The sequence below is a fragment of the Akebia trifoliata genome, chromosome 3 (genome assembly GCF_017979445.1).
Source record: "Akebia trifoliata isolate Shusen 1 chromosome 3, ASM1797944v1, whole genome shotgun sequence".
Lineage (NCBI taxonomy): Eukaryota > Viridiplantae > Streptophyta > Magnoliopsida > Ranunculales > Lardizabalaceae > Akebia > Akebia trifoliata.
The window spans coordinates 34,048,990-34,064,591 of record NC_141377.1 but is presented as its reverse complement, the minus strand read 5'-3'; the positions used below and the strand labels follow the sequence as shown (position 1 = coordinate 34,064,591).

At 35.9% G+C, this 15,602-nt stretch overlaps 1 protein-coding gene across 1 annotated transcript; it reads left to right on the top strand.

The window, feature by feature from the left end:
• The first annotated feature begins 1,999 nt into the window (after positions 1-1,999).
• LOC147406515 (serine/threonine-protein kinase 52-like) lies at positions 2,000-5,622 on the top strand. The gene is made up of 6 exons (XM_086432789.1): positions 2,000-2,342; positions 3,289-3,410; positions 4,174-4,370; positions 4,472-4,646; positions 5,080-5,211; positions 5,303-5,622. Exons 1-6 carry the CDS (start codon positions 2,087-2,089, stop codon positions 5,510-5,512), a joined length of 1,092 nt encoding a protein of 363 aa, XP_086288915.1. The 5' UTR covers positions 2,000-2,086; the 3' UTR covers positions 5,513-5,622.
• The last annotated feature ends 9,980 nt before the right edge of the window (positions 5,623-15,602 follow it).

The following is a 15,602-nucleotide window of genomic DNA, read 5'->3' as shown; positions in this document are numbered from 1 at the left end:
TTTGACTCAACAACGATTATCTTTGTAAAAATATGTATAAACTCTCACACCAAAAGACCTAGATGTCCTCATTTTTGAAAAAGAAATATATTATTTTTAATAAAATTTTAAGATTTATAAGATTTTTTTTTAAAGAATTTATTAAAAAGTGTGTGAACCCCTCCAAAGCCCGATACCCTTTAGCCACATGGATTGGGCTTAAGAACTTTCAATCAGATATTGTTTGGGCCCGGGTGATTTACACCACTAGTCTATATAGGGCTGTCAAGAAATTGGGCTTTGATCCGAGGCAGACCTGGTCTGTCATGGATAGGCGAAATAGGCCCATTGAGCAGCCTACTAGTAATATGTAAAATATATATATTTTTAATAGATATATACAAAAATTAATTGTAAAAAAGTACTTTGTTGAGGAAATTTCTAATAGGTAGATCAGTGTTCAACTCTTTATGAGTGATTTTTTAACATATAAAGGCAAAACATATTGTAAAATGCACGGGCCAGGACATGGCCCAGTCGGTCTTGACTTAGGCAAGTAGCCCTGTTTCATGGCGCCAACCCGGCTCAGCCCATTGACAGCCCTAGTCTACGCTAGTGTGAAATATTTTACGACTCGTGCCAGAGTGACCTCAGAAGGGACACTTGATATGAGGTGACACGCACACGTCCGTAGATGTGTTTTACTCGTATCTAAAAAAAACGCATCTATGGATATGTGCGCGCCACCACATCAAGATGTCCCCCACATAGGATACTCGAGCATTAATCATATTTTAATGAACTTCAACACTGTGCTGACATGGTAGTGCATAGATAATCACATATTTTTTCCCCGAGATACATGGTAAAAAATCAACCGTTCCCCATGCACTTCCACGTCAGCACAGTGTTGAATGTAGTGTCCAAGAAAGTCAGTTCAACATTTTTCTTTAATAAGTCTCTCTAATATGGTAGATGGGGGGGGGTTTCTAATGAACTAAATTTTATTCGATGTTCGATCCGAAAAAATAAAAAATAAAAAACCGAATTTGAATCGAGAATTTGGTTCTCTGGATCGGATTTGGATTGAAATACAATGATCCGATAGATTTTTGGATCGGTTGCAGATTAGCCCAATTTGGTGAGAATCTAAACCAAAATTATATTAGTATATAATATAAATAAAAGGGTAAATTACACTTTGACCCCCTATAATTTGGCTTAATTCCAGTTTGATCCCCTAACATTTTGATAATTGCACTTATCTCCCATTTCACTGACTGCGTTAAAATTATGTGTTATTTTACTATTTTACCCTCTTATCTTATATTATTTTTATTAAAAATAATAATAACTTTCAAAACAATAAATTAAAATGCTCCCGTTAAAGCATTCATTAAACTCATTTTTTCACAATCATATTTTTGTTTATTAAAAAAAATAGCGTTTTAAAAAGGGTAAAATAGTCTTTATAAAAATAAATTTAACTATTAGGTTGACAGCAATTTGATGGAAAGGGTAAAGTGAACCTCTTAGATAACTATGAGTAGGGGTGTTAATGGGTTGATTCTGGTTCAGTTCCTGTGTGACCGTCCACATGGCCGAAACAGGTATATATATAGTCCGAGATTTAAAAATCGTTTACGCATTGTTTGTCACTCAAGAAAATCTATCCAATTAGCGTAAAAGTTAATGTAACTTCGGGTTTACGACAACATGGCCCAGGAAAACCCTCTGGATATGTGTTGCAGCCAAACAACCCTTACTACGTAAACTCTCCGAAAAATTCGTGAACAAATGTTGTAGAATTCTAATCCTACTTCAGGAAGGATTCTAAATGTGGTGGCGTGCACATAACCGTAGATTCTTTTCTTCGAGATACGAGTAAAAAACATCTACGGTTATGTGCGCGCCACCCCATCATTTGGGTCAGCTTTGTATCATTTCAGAATTTTCCTTTAGGATTCAAATCCTTCCTCAAGTTGGATTAGAATCCTTATGCGACTTTAAGAGGGAGAGATTCATATACACGTCCATGTGGACTATCGAGACCATAAGTAAGAGAACTTTGGTGCAAAGTTAGAGCGATCGAGAGAGAGAGAGAGAGATGATGAAGGGAAGTAGTGGTAATGGGTTTGTTAGGGCAGATAAGATAGATTTAAAGAAGTTGGATGATCAACTTGAAAAGTTTATGATACGAGCATGGACAATAGAGAAGAGTAAGGAAGAAAGGAAAGAGAGAGAGAGGGACAATAAGAGAGAATGGGAAATTGATTCCACTAAGCTTATTATTAAGGGTGTTATTGCTCGAGGAACCTTTGGCATTGTTCGTAGAGGCTTTTATGATGGCCTAGACGTCGCAGGTATATAAGACTAAGATACAGAAACCTCTGCTTTCAGAGTTCCCTTTCTTTATTTATGTTTTTCATATTTTCTTCTACTTTTGGGTGGTTTACCTTAAAGATATTACCCATTTTTATGGGGTTTTTTTTTCAACCTTTATTGGCTTAGTTTTTAATTATTGTTGGATATCTTAGTATACCAATTAAATTTTCGAGTACCCATTTCGATTTTCTCAACTAGTATGGATTAATTTAGGATACCCAATTGTGTTTTTTCCCCTATATTCAGCACTTTATTTTGGATATCCACTTTTCTTTTCTTTTTTCCCATATTTTTTTTCTATTTTTGGTTAGTTTAAGAGATTACCCATATTTTTATGGTTTTTTTGTTTTTTACAACCTTTATTTCTTAATTTTGAATTATCGTTGGATATCTTAGTATACCAATTATATATTTTAGTACCCATTAGGATTTTCTCAACATATATGATTTAATTTTGGGTACTCGGTTGATTTGGTTGCAAGTCGGGTAGTTAGTCTTTTAGTAGATGATGATCTGGTATGAGTTTGTAAAAAGGTATTCATCTTTGATCTTATTGCTTGGTATGTCTACCATTATTTAAGGTGTTTGTACTGTTTATATGAAATGGGTCAATGTTCTTGCCCTTTGTTTGAATTCTTATCTTTTCTTTGTACATTTTCTCCAAATAACTTTTATTTTTCTGTTTTTATTAATTTTCATGGAGTGGTTAATATATCTGGTCCTTAATGAATTTACTCTTATGGAATCATGATTTACGACATTGGATCCGAGAACAAATTAATTGATGCTAGTACATGGTGTGAACTTGGCTAACTAACAATTATTATATAGAGAATTAAAAATCTGTTGTTTCAATTTTAAAGCGACATTCGTATTTTAGAGTATGCTAACATCAAGTCTCCTTCCTTTTTATTTGGTTTTCAGTTAAACTGCTTGACTTGGGGGAAGAGGGCCAAAGGACAAATGCAAAAATTGATTCACATAGAACAGCTTTTTCTCAAGAAGTTTCTGTTTGGCATAAACTTGATCATCCTAATGTAACTAAGGTAACTTTCTTATATTTTCTCAAATTTTTATTTCACATTGAATGAAATTCAAAAGGAATTTGAGGAGCATAAGTTCTTGGATGTAGCACTTTTATTTATGGATTTTCTTTTTATCCCCTGAAGAGGCATATTAGATCAAGCGCAGAGCTTATTGACTAGCTTTGAACAATATTGGTTCTTGTTATATTTAAAGTTATGTTAGGCGTAGTTGTTCGTTTTAACAAATATTAGGGCAAGTCAACAACAAATCCAATGTCCAGAGGAGAAACAAGTTGTGGTTTCCTCTACTCTATATTTGATAATTATTTTGGAGGGTCTTTGTTTGGGGTAAGCTTCTAAGTTTCCATGAAGCTTTAATCACTAACTAGGGAAAAAGCTTCGCCACTCGTGAGTCGTGAGAGAAAATGTGTTCCTTTGTTATAATTTATTAATGATACACTTTGATTCTTTTGCATTTATTCCTTTTCCGGTAATCTAATTGAACAAGAAAACTGCTTAATCTTGACTTAATTGCATAGTATCTAGAGTGTACAAATTTATTTAGCGGGTTCTTCCTCCGACACTGCGCTGTTCTGGTAGTGTGCAGAGTTGAGGGAAGTGTCGAAGGAAGTCACTTCAGTATTTTCCTTCACATAGTCAACTAGCATCAGATCCTCATCCCACCATCATTTGTTTCACTTTGTGAATTTGTATAATCTAGAACCTCTTCAGATGTTGCTTGAACACCGATTCTTAACATTTATGTTCAACCCCTTTTTTGCAGTTTATAGGGGCTACTATGGGCAATACAGAGCTGAGCATCCAAACCGAAAAGGGTCCCATCGGTATGCCAAGTAATGTTTGTTGTGTAGTCATTGAATATCTTATTGGCGGTACCTTGAAATCCTACCTCATAAAGAATCGGAGAAAGAAGTTAGCTTTCAAAGTAGTTGTCCAACTGGCACTAGATATTGCACGAGGGTTAGACTCCTCTACGTTCCTCATTTGTTTGTCTGTCGTAATTTATCGTCTATAATGTGTCGATTTGGAATTAAAAATGCAATTCTTCTGTATTTTTGTAGGTTGAGTTATCTTCACTCCAAAAAGATTGTCCACAGAGATGTCAAGACGGAGAACATGCTTCTCGATAAAACCTGCACTGTAAAAATTTCTGATTTCGGGGTTGCTCGTGTTGAGGCTCAAAACCCTAATGAGATGACAGGCGAGACTGGGACTCTTGGTTACATGGCTCCTGAGGTATATATATATTCAAATCTGTTTTCCTCCTCTTGAGTTTGCTTCACAACCAATAGCATTAGTATTGTTTTCTCTTAAAAGTTTTATAGTTGGCCCATTTCTTAAGAGAGCTGGTATTGGCACCCCCAACTTTTACTTATTACACCCCAAATAAAAATAAGTTGTGCCAATAGAAGCTCTCTAGTTTTTGTTTAGGATTTTATATGAGCCTAATCATAATCGTAAACAACTACTGAAATTGTTTGAGAGTGTTTTAACTTTAATCTTTAATTGGGGTGATAAATAATTTAAGAAATGGGGGTGTAATAAGTAAAAGGTGGGGTGCTAATAGCAGCTCTCTTTCTTAAGGAAGCCTTATGGGTTGAGGCTTTTGGATTAAAGTATCTTCTTTTTCTCTTAAAACTCTAGTTTACTTGGGTGGTCGATTATGCAGGTTGTCAAGGGTAACCCATATAACAGGAAATGTGACGTGTACAGTTTTGGCATCTGTTTGTGGGAAATATATTGCTGTGATATGCCGTATCCTGGTCTTAATGTCGCATATATGGCATCAGATGTCCGACAGGTACATTTTTTCATTGTCTCGTACGTTTTTTTTATTCTTTTACTACAAGACCAAGAGTGTGTGTCAAAACTAAACTTTGGAAAAATTACAGAATCTGAGACCGGATATACCCCGATGTTGCCCGAGTTCTCTAGCAAATATAATGAAGCAATGTTGGGATGGAAACCCGGACAAGCGGCCAGAGATGGATGAGGTGGTGAGTATGTTGGAGGTCATTGACACGTCCAAGGGTGGTGGTATGATCCCTCTTGATCAGCCTCAGGGAGGTTGTTTTTCCTTCCGCAAGTGCCGAGGACCTTGAAAGAATCATTCCTTCTTATAGAGTAGATGATGACGATAGGGGGGAATGTGGATTTGTTTTATGGGAATTGGGATTTTAGAGCAGCCAGATTAGATATGATGGTGGATATAGATTTGTAGGACCTTGGGAACATCTAATATCTTTTTTTTTTTTTCGATATTATTATTTATCTTTCCTTACCCATCAGATTACAAACCTAGCACAGTTTAGTTTCTCACGGCAAAATGCAAATAACATATTTTTATCTGAAAGACATACAACATTTGTTCATGAATTTTTCAGAGAGTTTCCTTATTAAGGGTCTGTTTGCTTGCAATACATATCCGGAGGGTTTTCCTTGGCCATGTTGTCGTAAACCTGAAGCTAGATAAACTTTTATGCTAATTGGATAGATTTTCTTGAGTGACAAACGATGCCTAAACGATTTTTAAATCTCGGACTATATATACCTATTTCGGCCATGTGGATGGTCACACAGGTTTAAATGACACCCCTCTACAATTAAGGGTTTAGATTAAGTTTGAAACAAGACTTCGAAAATGAACAGTGCTGCACTCCCAAATTTAACTAGAAATACAACAGTGAAAACAAGTCAATTTTTAATATTTTTTTAATGTTCTTAGAATTGTATCTTTTATAAACATGTTTATAACACCTGATCCTATTTTTGGGTGTCGTGTGGACATGCCATCCATTTATCTCATTTATATCCGTTTCATAAAACATAATGATGGATCCCACTCTTTTGTCTTAATTTTTACACCACACACAAAAATATATCTTGAGGATTCTTTTATCATTTTTCTAGTGTTCCCCTTTTTAAAGATGCCCCTAATTTTATTGTCTTTCTTCTTCACCCCTTATCCAAGAAAATCCCTTCAACTAGTCCTTGTTTTTAATTATAGTCCCTTCAACTTTATTATTTTTCTTCTTCTCTCCTTATTTTAATAATACCCCTCTTAACTTTACTGTCTTCCCTCTTCTACCCCTTTTACTCTTGGTCCCAATTCCGAACCTCTATATACATAAAGGGTTCTTGAAATCTAGAGTTTCTTATAAGTCTTTTAAATGTAAAATTTATTCAATTCCCTTAGAGATGGCTTTTGTATCCATATGGATCTCATAATTAATTAAGTACCATTTGTTATTATTTTTTTTTTTTTTGACAACCGGGTATCCTTGTAGACAACGAACATGGCCCGTATATGAGCTTTGCCCAATCTATAGACCATGGTCTTGTCTAGGGACTAGTCTTGGGGCACGTGCAACATCCACACATTACACACACCGAATAAGTGAGGGTGCACCCTCACAGGTGGCCCCTGAGGGAGTAATGCACATACTAAGTATTAAACTCACGTCCTACAGACTTTCACTGCTTATTGGTTCGAAATTACTACTGAGCCAACCCTTTGGGGTTTGTTAAGCATTAGTTGGTGTACTAATAAAATCTCTCATGTACAAACAACTTTGAGAAATTGATATCGTACTTGTCTCTATAATTTTTTTCGTTTATTAGATTGACTTGGAAAGAGAGAAGATGCAAAATTTATAGGCACAAACCATTCTTGAAGAAGATAGAATGTGTTTACTTTTGTTGGTTACAAATACTCTCAATACTCTCTTCTTGTATTTTTCTATCACACCAAACATAATTTGTACTCTTCTAGTTTTCTTCAAATATTGTCGGCATGCAAGGAGTCAAAAATGTATGCCCTCCATGTTCAAAATTCTTCTGGCTTGGGCAACCACAAAAGTGCAACACTTTGTACACTTGGGCAGTCTATGGGCAGAAATTTTTTTTACCCTAACCTCCATTTCTCTTGAACCATCTTCTCCATTGTTGAAATCCAAAACTATTTTTTTTCAAAAAATGACCACATGAAAAATGGAGGAGGGAGGAAAGGTCTCTCTTTCATTTTATTTTTATTTGGAGAAGAGGGGGTCGTGATTTTTATATGTGAGTGTGATTACCAGTGTTTTTTTTCAAATCTACATTTTTTTTGTTGTAATTGTCAGAGATATTTGTTTCTTAAGCATAGATGTGAATTTAATAATTATATGTTAAATTTTTATTTTATTTTTTGAAAAGTAAACATTAGGCCATCTTAACTGGTAATTTTTTGAACATCAGCCACCGTTTTGAAATATTAATGAAAAGGGTAACTAACTCCTAAACTTCCTTAAAGACCATAAAAAAGTTTTTTTTTTAAAGTCTATTTTCTTCAAAATATTATTATTTTTCCATTGAATTTAGAGGGCTGTGTTTTTTAATGCTAATTATTTGATTTGATATTTTATTAATTTAATTACATTTTTAATGTGTAAGGAATATTCAACAGGTAAGGAATAAGTGCACGTGTCACACATGTGTCGGAGGCACGGGCATCCACTAGTATATTTATATATGAACTTAGCGGTTTGGCTTAGCCGTAAACAAGTCTAAATATATCCAGACCACCAAACCAAGTTTGCACTTAGAAATTTTGTAATTTGGTCCGACCCAACCATTAGACAGCTCTAGCCACCATAATTTTTTCCAAAAGAATAGAGGATAATTTTTGTGGGAAAAATCTCCAATCCATAATCTACAAAATCTACTATGAGGGAAACAAAATTAATTGAAGAGAACGAACAAGAAATCAACCATACAAAACGCAGATTCACCTCATACCAACACAAGCACACAAATCAAAAAAAAAAAAAAGAAAAAGAAAAAGAAAAAGAAAAAGAAATACATGAGTTGATCTAATATAATAATAAATACACACTACTTTTGGTTGGAATTTTTGTTAGATCAATTACAATATCCTACATCGAGATACACATATTATATTAGTGCCGTGTATCTGACTTAAATTAAATACAAATTTTATACCTACAAAAATACTATTATAATATTTTTTTAATTGTATTTATCATAAAAAAAAAAAAAAGATATTGTGACTGATGGGTCCACGAGAATGACAAGTGTAAAGTCAAACTTGCAAAATGAAAAAATAAATTGAATTAAAACAAATATATGGAAATTTTTTATAAAACGAATTTTGGTTTTAAAAAGTTCTTTAATTTAATGGAATGGATACTTTTCAAAGAATGCTCATCAACCCAAATTCTATTTTGGGAAAAAATATTTTCTGTTAAAGAGTTTTCACATTAGACTTTTGATTCATTTTAGATAAATGACTTGGGAGATTTGAAAGCGAAACTACTAGCTTTTAGAGGGATACATATATATTAGTAGCATTTATGGTTGTTGTAGAGGGTATTTTTCGTAATACATTAAAAGGGGACAGGTGGCACATTGCGATTATAAAAGGAAGATACCGAGTTCCAACATCCGAGAGTATGAACATTATCCTACTCGTTAAATCCACGAAAAATCGAAATACATGGAGACTCGGATAATCTAATTGGTAACACTGAGGACCAACAAATAGATGTGTCTTTAGAAATCAGATGATGTAAGGTTGGAATAACAAATGATCCAATCAATCAAATCCCCGGAGAATCAAGGATTCGACCGTAATAATAACATAAATCATAAGGATAAAAGAGAATCAGAAGGGACGTACTAACACAAAATGAGGGGTAAGTACATTCCTAATCAAAAGGAACTACTAAAATATTAAGGGAGGGAATTAGGAAGGAAATCAAGGAAGATTCTAAGGTGCACACCTGTAAATACATAGATAGAGGCATTAAAAGGTATGTGACTCTCCCTCTCTAAACTCGACACTACTTTTTGTATTAAAGTTCTGACTTGAATGTTAGAGAGGTGTTGTTGCAAGCACACCCAGGAGAACAAGAGGAGGGAATCAAACAATCTATAAATATCTCGAGGGTAGTGTAAGTTTCGCATCTACAGTTGCTATGTTTAGAGAAGTGTTATGAAGGTTCATTGTTATTATATTCAGTGGAAGATAGGGTTTGATTTTGGAGGATTAAGTAATGTGACGACAATGCCCTCAAAGACGAGTTTTCAATTTTAATTTATTTTTAATTTTTAATTTTTAATTTATTTATCTTCTTGACGGATAAGAAGAACCAATTGATGAATGATTCTTTCATTCAAAATGGGGATAACTAGTCTTGTGATTTTGGCCTTAGAAGGAATTTAAATAATTGTAAAATCAATTATATAACTAATCTCTTCAACAGTTGTCAGTGACATTTCCATTTCTACCTTAAAGCGTGTATGAGTTTGGACACGGAACAGAAATAGTTTATTCATGGTTAAATCCTTTTAAACCCATTTTATCTGGGTATCTACACTTATTTGGAAGGAAACTTTACCAATACTTCGAGAGATCTCAAATTTATGAGTGTAAATACACATTCCAAAATATTTACCAAATCACACTTTTTCTTTTTCTTCAGTTATGGTAATTATTTATTTATTTATTAAATGGTAAGATAACAGGGGAAATTTGCCATTTCACCAAATTAATATCAAGGCATTTGCAATATTTAGTCTTTAATCGTTTACAAAACAAACTTATTTATCAAAAGTGCTTATTTATTGATTTTGTATATAATCTGAAATGTGTATTGTCCCGGGTGAATGAGAAGACTTCTATACGCATGTTTTGGTAACTCACCCTATTTCTAAAGTGATCTACTCTGTTTGGGAAGGAATCTATGGTAACTTTTTCACTATTGACAATTTTATCTAGCATAACTATTAATCCATGTTGCATGAATGAAGTAATTAGAGTCTATAAATTGTTAAAATTCAACACCAGGCCAAATTGAGAAGAGCCCACATTTATTGCCCAAGCCCAATGGCTATTTAAAGCCTAATTTCTAGAATCTTCTTAGAGAAAACTCTAGATGTTTTTAGATAAGAGAAAAATAGAAGATTCTAGAATTGTAGATATTTTGGTAGAAAACTCTAGACTAATAGATATTTTTAGAAAGTTCTAGATGACAAAATTGTAACCACTAGATTAAGAATGTGTTGGCACAATCCTAGCCATTAGTTAAGGAGGTGCCACTAGTATAAATAGGGGTGAGTCCTCTCATTTTGTAATCAAGTAGTAAGAAAACAAGTTGTGAGAAATAAGTTGTGAGTAAGAGGTCTTGAGAGGTTGTAAAAAGTGTGAGTATTTGTAAAAGTGTGTTTTTCTTAATAGAGTGTTATTTTCTTCTTCAACTTGTGAGTGATACTTTTATTGAGGGTATAATACAAGTAAATTGTTTACTTGTTTATATTCAATATTTGTGCATTTAGAGTCAAGTTCTCTAGATTTTCCTCAACAATTGGTATCAGAGCGAGGTTGCCAAGGATCGATTTTGGTGGAGTTATCTTGAGTCGTGAGGAGTTTATTACTCTACAAGATCATTAGTCAAGTTTGTTCCGTTTAGTCGAAGCTCTGTCGGTACGATGGGTGACCTTCAAGTAGTTGGAGGAATCAAGAAGCTCAACAACCAAAACTACAACAAGTGGGCAACATGCATGGAGTCTTACCTACAAGGTCAAGACCTTTGGGAGATTGTCGGTGGTAGTGAAGTTACACAACCGACAACAGAAGATGCCAATGGCATCTTGAGGAAATGGAAGATTAAAGCAGGCAAGGTGATGTTTGCTTTAAAGACCACAATTGAAGAAGAAATGTTAGAGCACATTCGAGATGCCAAAACACCGAAAGAAGCATGTGATACTTTCGTTACACTCTTTTCAAAGAAGAACGATATAAAACTACAACTTCTTGAGAACGAGCTGCTATCAATGGTGCAACGTGATATGACGATCGCCCAATACTTTCATAAGGTGAAGTCGATATGCCGTGAAATTTCAGAGTTAGATCCGAATGCTGTTATTGGAGAAACCAGGATAAAAAGAATAATTATCCATGGTTTGTGACCCGAATATCGAGGCTCTGTTGTTGCAGTACAAGGATGGTCGACACAACCATCACTTGTTGAGTTTGAAAATTTGCTTGTTGGTCAAGAAGCTTTGGCTAAGCAAATGGGAGGAGTCTCGTTGAAGGATAAGGAAGAAGCACTCTACACAAGCAAAAGTAAAGGAAGCTTCAAGCAGTACGTCAGAGGTGGATCTAAAATGAATGGTGACAAGATAAGAGGTCATCAAAGAGAGGGAGACTCTCGTCCAGGGGGAGCTTCAAAGAATCACGGTAATAGTAGAAGGTTCGAAGGCGATTGCTACAATTGCGGGAAGAAGGGCCACATGGCGAAAGACTGCTGGTCTAAGAAAAAACATGCTGAGAGTAATGCTGCTACTTCCAGTTCTAAGGAGAAAATTGAAGATGAATGGGATGTTGAAGCATCGTTTGTAAAGAAGAAGAAGAAGTAGCTCTTACAGCTACATCTGAACGGATTGACTACGAGAATGACTGGATCGTAGACTCGGGGTGCTCAAATCACATGACAGGTGATAGACAAAAGTTGCAAAACTTGTCTGAGTACAAGGGAAGTCGTGTGGTGGTGACGGCTGACAACTCAAGGCTACCGATAGCTCACATCGGTAAGACGATAGTCACACCTCGTTATAATTCTAACCAGGTGCCACTTCAAGATGTCTACCATGTTCCAGGAATGAAGAAAAATTTGTTATCCGTAGCTCAACTAACATCATCAGGCTACTGTGTCTTGTTCGGTCCCCAAGATGTGAAGGTATATCATGACCTCAAAATCTCAGAAAAGCCAACGATGGAGGGACGACGATTGGAGTCAGTTTACGTAATGTCAGCAGAGTCTGCATATGTAGACAAGACAAGAAGGAACGAGACAGCAGATTTGTGGCACATGCGATTGAGTCATGTTAGCTATTCCAAGTTAAGTGTGATGGTAAAGAAGTCGATGCTTAAGGGACTTCCTCAGCTTGACGTGAGAACAGACACGGTCTGTGCAGGATGCCAGTATGGTAAAGCACATCAATTGCCATACGAGAAATCAAAGTTTAAAGCAAAGGAACCATTAGAGTTAGTTCACTCTGATGTGTTCGGGCCAGTCAAGCAACCATCAGTCGGCGGAATGCGGTACATGGTGACCTTCATTGATGACTTCTCTAGGTATGTGTGTGGTTTCTTTATGAAAGAAAAATCTGAAACTTTTTCAAAGTTTAAAGAGTTCAAAGAGATAGTTGAAGGAGAAGTAGGAAAGAAGATCCGTTGCTTGCGCACAGACAACGGAGGAGAATATAGCTCAGACGAGTTCTCTCTATACCTACGAGAATGCAAAATACGTCGTCAATATACATGTGCCAATACACCACAACAGAATGGTGTAGCAGAAAGAAAGAATCGGCATCTTGCAGAAACTTGTCGGAGTATGCTACATGCAAAGAATGTACCGGGAAGATTTTGGGCCGAAGCTATGAGAACAACAGCCCATGTGATTAACAAACTTCCTCAACCAAGGTTAGAGTTTGTTTCACCCTTTGAGAAACTGTGGGACATAAAGCCTACAGTTAGCTACTTTCGAGTATTCGGATGTGTATGCTATGTATTTGTTCCTGATCATTTACGTAGCAAGTTCGATAAGAAAGCAGTCAAATGTATCTTTGTTGGATACGATAATCAGAGAAAGGGTTGGAGATGCTGTGATCCTACAACTGGAAGGTGTTATACATCGCGAGATGTGGTATTCGACGAAGCATCTTCTTGGTGGTTCTCAGGAAAAGAGGTGTTGCCAGACTCAAGAGAATTCGAAGACAAACTACAACAAAAGATGGAGGAGCACACTGTCAACATTCAACCAAGTTCAGATGAAGCTGAAGACCTACATGACAGTGATGGAGATCAAGAGATGGCCCAGAATCCTTGGGAAACTGGTGTGTATCAACAAGAAGATCATCATGAAGAAACGGAAGTATCAACTCCACAATCACAACTGAGAAGGTCAAACAGAATTCGCAAACCAAATCCCAAATATGCTAATGCAGCCATAGCTGAAGAAGCAACTGCTAAAGAACCTGATACATTTGAAGAAGCATCACAAAACTCTGAGTGGATCAAAGCTATGGAAGAAGAAGTCACAGCGTTAAAGCAAAATCAGACCTGGGATCTAGTACCAAAGCCAAAAGATGTGAAACCCATATCTTGCAAATGGGTTTACAAGATAAAGCGTCGTCCAAATGGATCGATCGAGAGGTATAAGGCTAGACTGGTGGCTCGAGGGTTTTCTCAACAATATGGGCTAGACTATGATGAAACGTTTAGTCCGGTGGCGAAACTTACAACTGTACGAGTCCTATTAGCACTTGCAGCCACCAAAGATTGGAACCTGTGGCAGATGGATGTGAAGAATGCCTTTTTACACGGGGAGTTAGATCGAGAGATCTATATGATCCAGCCAACAGGTTTTCAAAACCAAGATCATCCTGAGTATGTGTGTAAGCTGCGAAAGGCGCTCTACGGATTAAAACAAGCACCAAGGGCGTGGTACGGTAAGATTTCTGAATTTCTTACTCAAGGTGGCTATTCAGTAACACCTGCAGATTCCAGTTTATTCGTTAAAGCTAATGGAGGAAAGTTAGCTATCGTGCTTGTTTACGTGGATGATTTAATCATAACGGGTGATGATGAGGCAGAAATCCTTCGAACAAAGGAGAATATATCTGTTCGTTTCCAGATGAAAGAACTTGGACAACTCAAGCACTTCCTTGGTTTAGAAGTTGATCGTACACAAGAAGGAATATTTCTCTGCCAGCAAAAATATTCTAGAGATTTATTGAAGAAGTTCGGAATGCTCGAAAGCAAACCAATCTTAACACCAATGGAACCAAATGCTAAGATGTGTGCACATGAAGGAAAAGATGCAACGATGTATCAACAATTGGTAGGTAGTCTTATCTACTTGACTTTGACTCAACCTGACATTTCTTATGCAGTTGGTGTGATGAGTCGGTATATGCAAAATCCAAAGAAGCCACATTTGGAAGCAGTCCGACGAATACTAAGATACGTGAAGGGTACAATTGATTATGGTCTTTTGTACAAGAAAGGCGAAGATTGCAAGCTAGTTGGCTACTGTGATGCTGACTATGCAGGAGATCACGACACTCGCCGATCAACTACTGGGTATATGTTTACTTTTTGATCGGGAGTGATTTCTTGGTGTAGCAAGAGACAATCGACTGTGTCTTTATCAACAACAGAAGCAGAATATCGAGCAACAGCAACAGTAGCTCAAGAGAGTATGTGGCTGATACAACTGATGAACGATCTACATCAATTAATAAATTATGCGGTTCCATTATACTGTGATAACCAGTCAGCAATTCGTTTGGCAGAGAATCCAGTTTTTCATGCAAGAACTAAACATGTGGAAGTGCATTATCATTTTGTTAGAGAAAATGTTCTTCAAGAAGATATAGAAATGAGACAAATCAAAACAGATGATCAAGTTGCAGACTTGCTCACAAAAGGATTGAGTACTGGCAAGTTTGAAAACTTTCGTCGTCAACTCAATATGGTGCAAAGAGTTAGAGCTGGTGTTGAGAGGGAGTGTTAAAATTCAACACCAGGCCAAATTGAGAAGAGCCCACATTTATTGCCCAAGCCCAATGGCTATTTAGAGCCTAATTTCTAGAATCTTCTTAGAGAAAACTCTAGATGTTTTTAGATAAGAGAAAAATAGAAGATTCTAGAATTGTAGATATTTTGGTAGAAAACTCTAGACTAATAGATATTTTTAGAAAGTTCTAGATGACAAAATTGTAACCACTAGATTAAGAATGTGTTGGCACAATCCTAGCCATTAGTTAAGGAGGTGCCACTAGTATAAATAGGGGTGAGTCCTCTCATTTTGTAATCAAGTAGTAAGAAAACAAGTTGTGAGAAATAAGTTGTGAGTAAGAGGTCTTGAGAGGTTGTAAAAAGTGTGAGTATTTGTAAAAGTGTGTTTTTCTTAATAGAGTGTTATTTTCTTCTTCAACTTGTGAGTGATACTTTTATTGAGGGTATAATATAAGTAAATTGTTTACTTGTATATATTCAATATTTGTGCATTTAGAGTCAAGTTCTCTAGATTTTCCTCAACATAAATCACCTTCTTCATTGCAAGCCGGCTTGTTTTTATTTGGGTGATAATTTTCCAATCGATTCGGGATTTACTGGATTGGGTA

What these genes read in the sequence shown, in the direction of transcription:
- LOC147406515 (XM_086432789.1), top strand. Translation starts at nt 2,087, where the DNA reads ATGATGAAGGGAAGTAGTGGTAATGGGTTTGTTAGGGCAGATAAGATA. An exon ending in ATCATCCTAATGTAACTAAG is followed by an intron (nt 3,411 to 4,173) that starts GTAACTTTCTTA and finishes CCTTTTTTGCAG; the next exon opens with TTTATAGGGGCTACTATGGG. An exon ending in GCACTAGATATTGCACGAGG is followed by an intron (nt 4,371 to 4,471) that starts GTTAGACTCCTC and finishes GTATTTTTGTAG; the next exon opens with GTTGAGTTATCTTCACTCCA.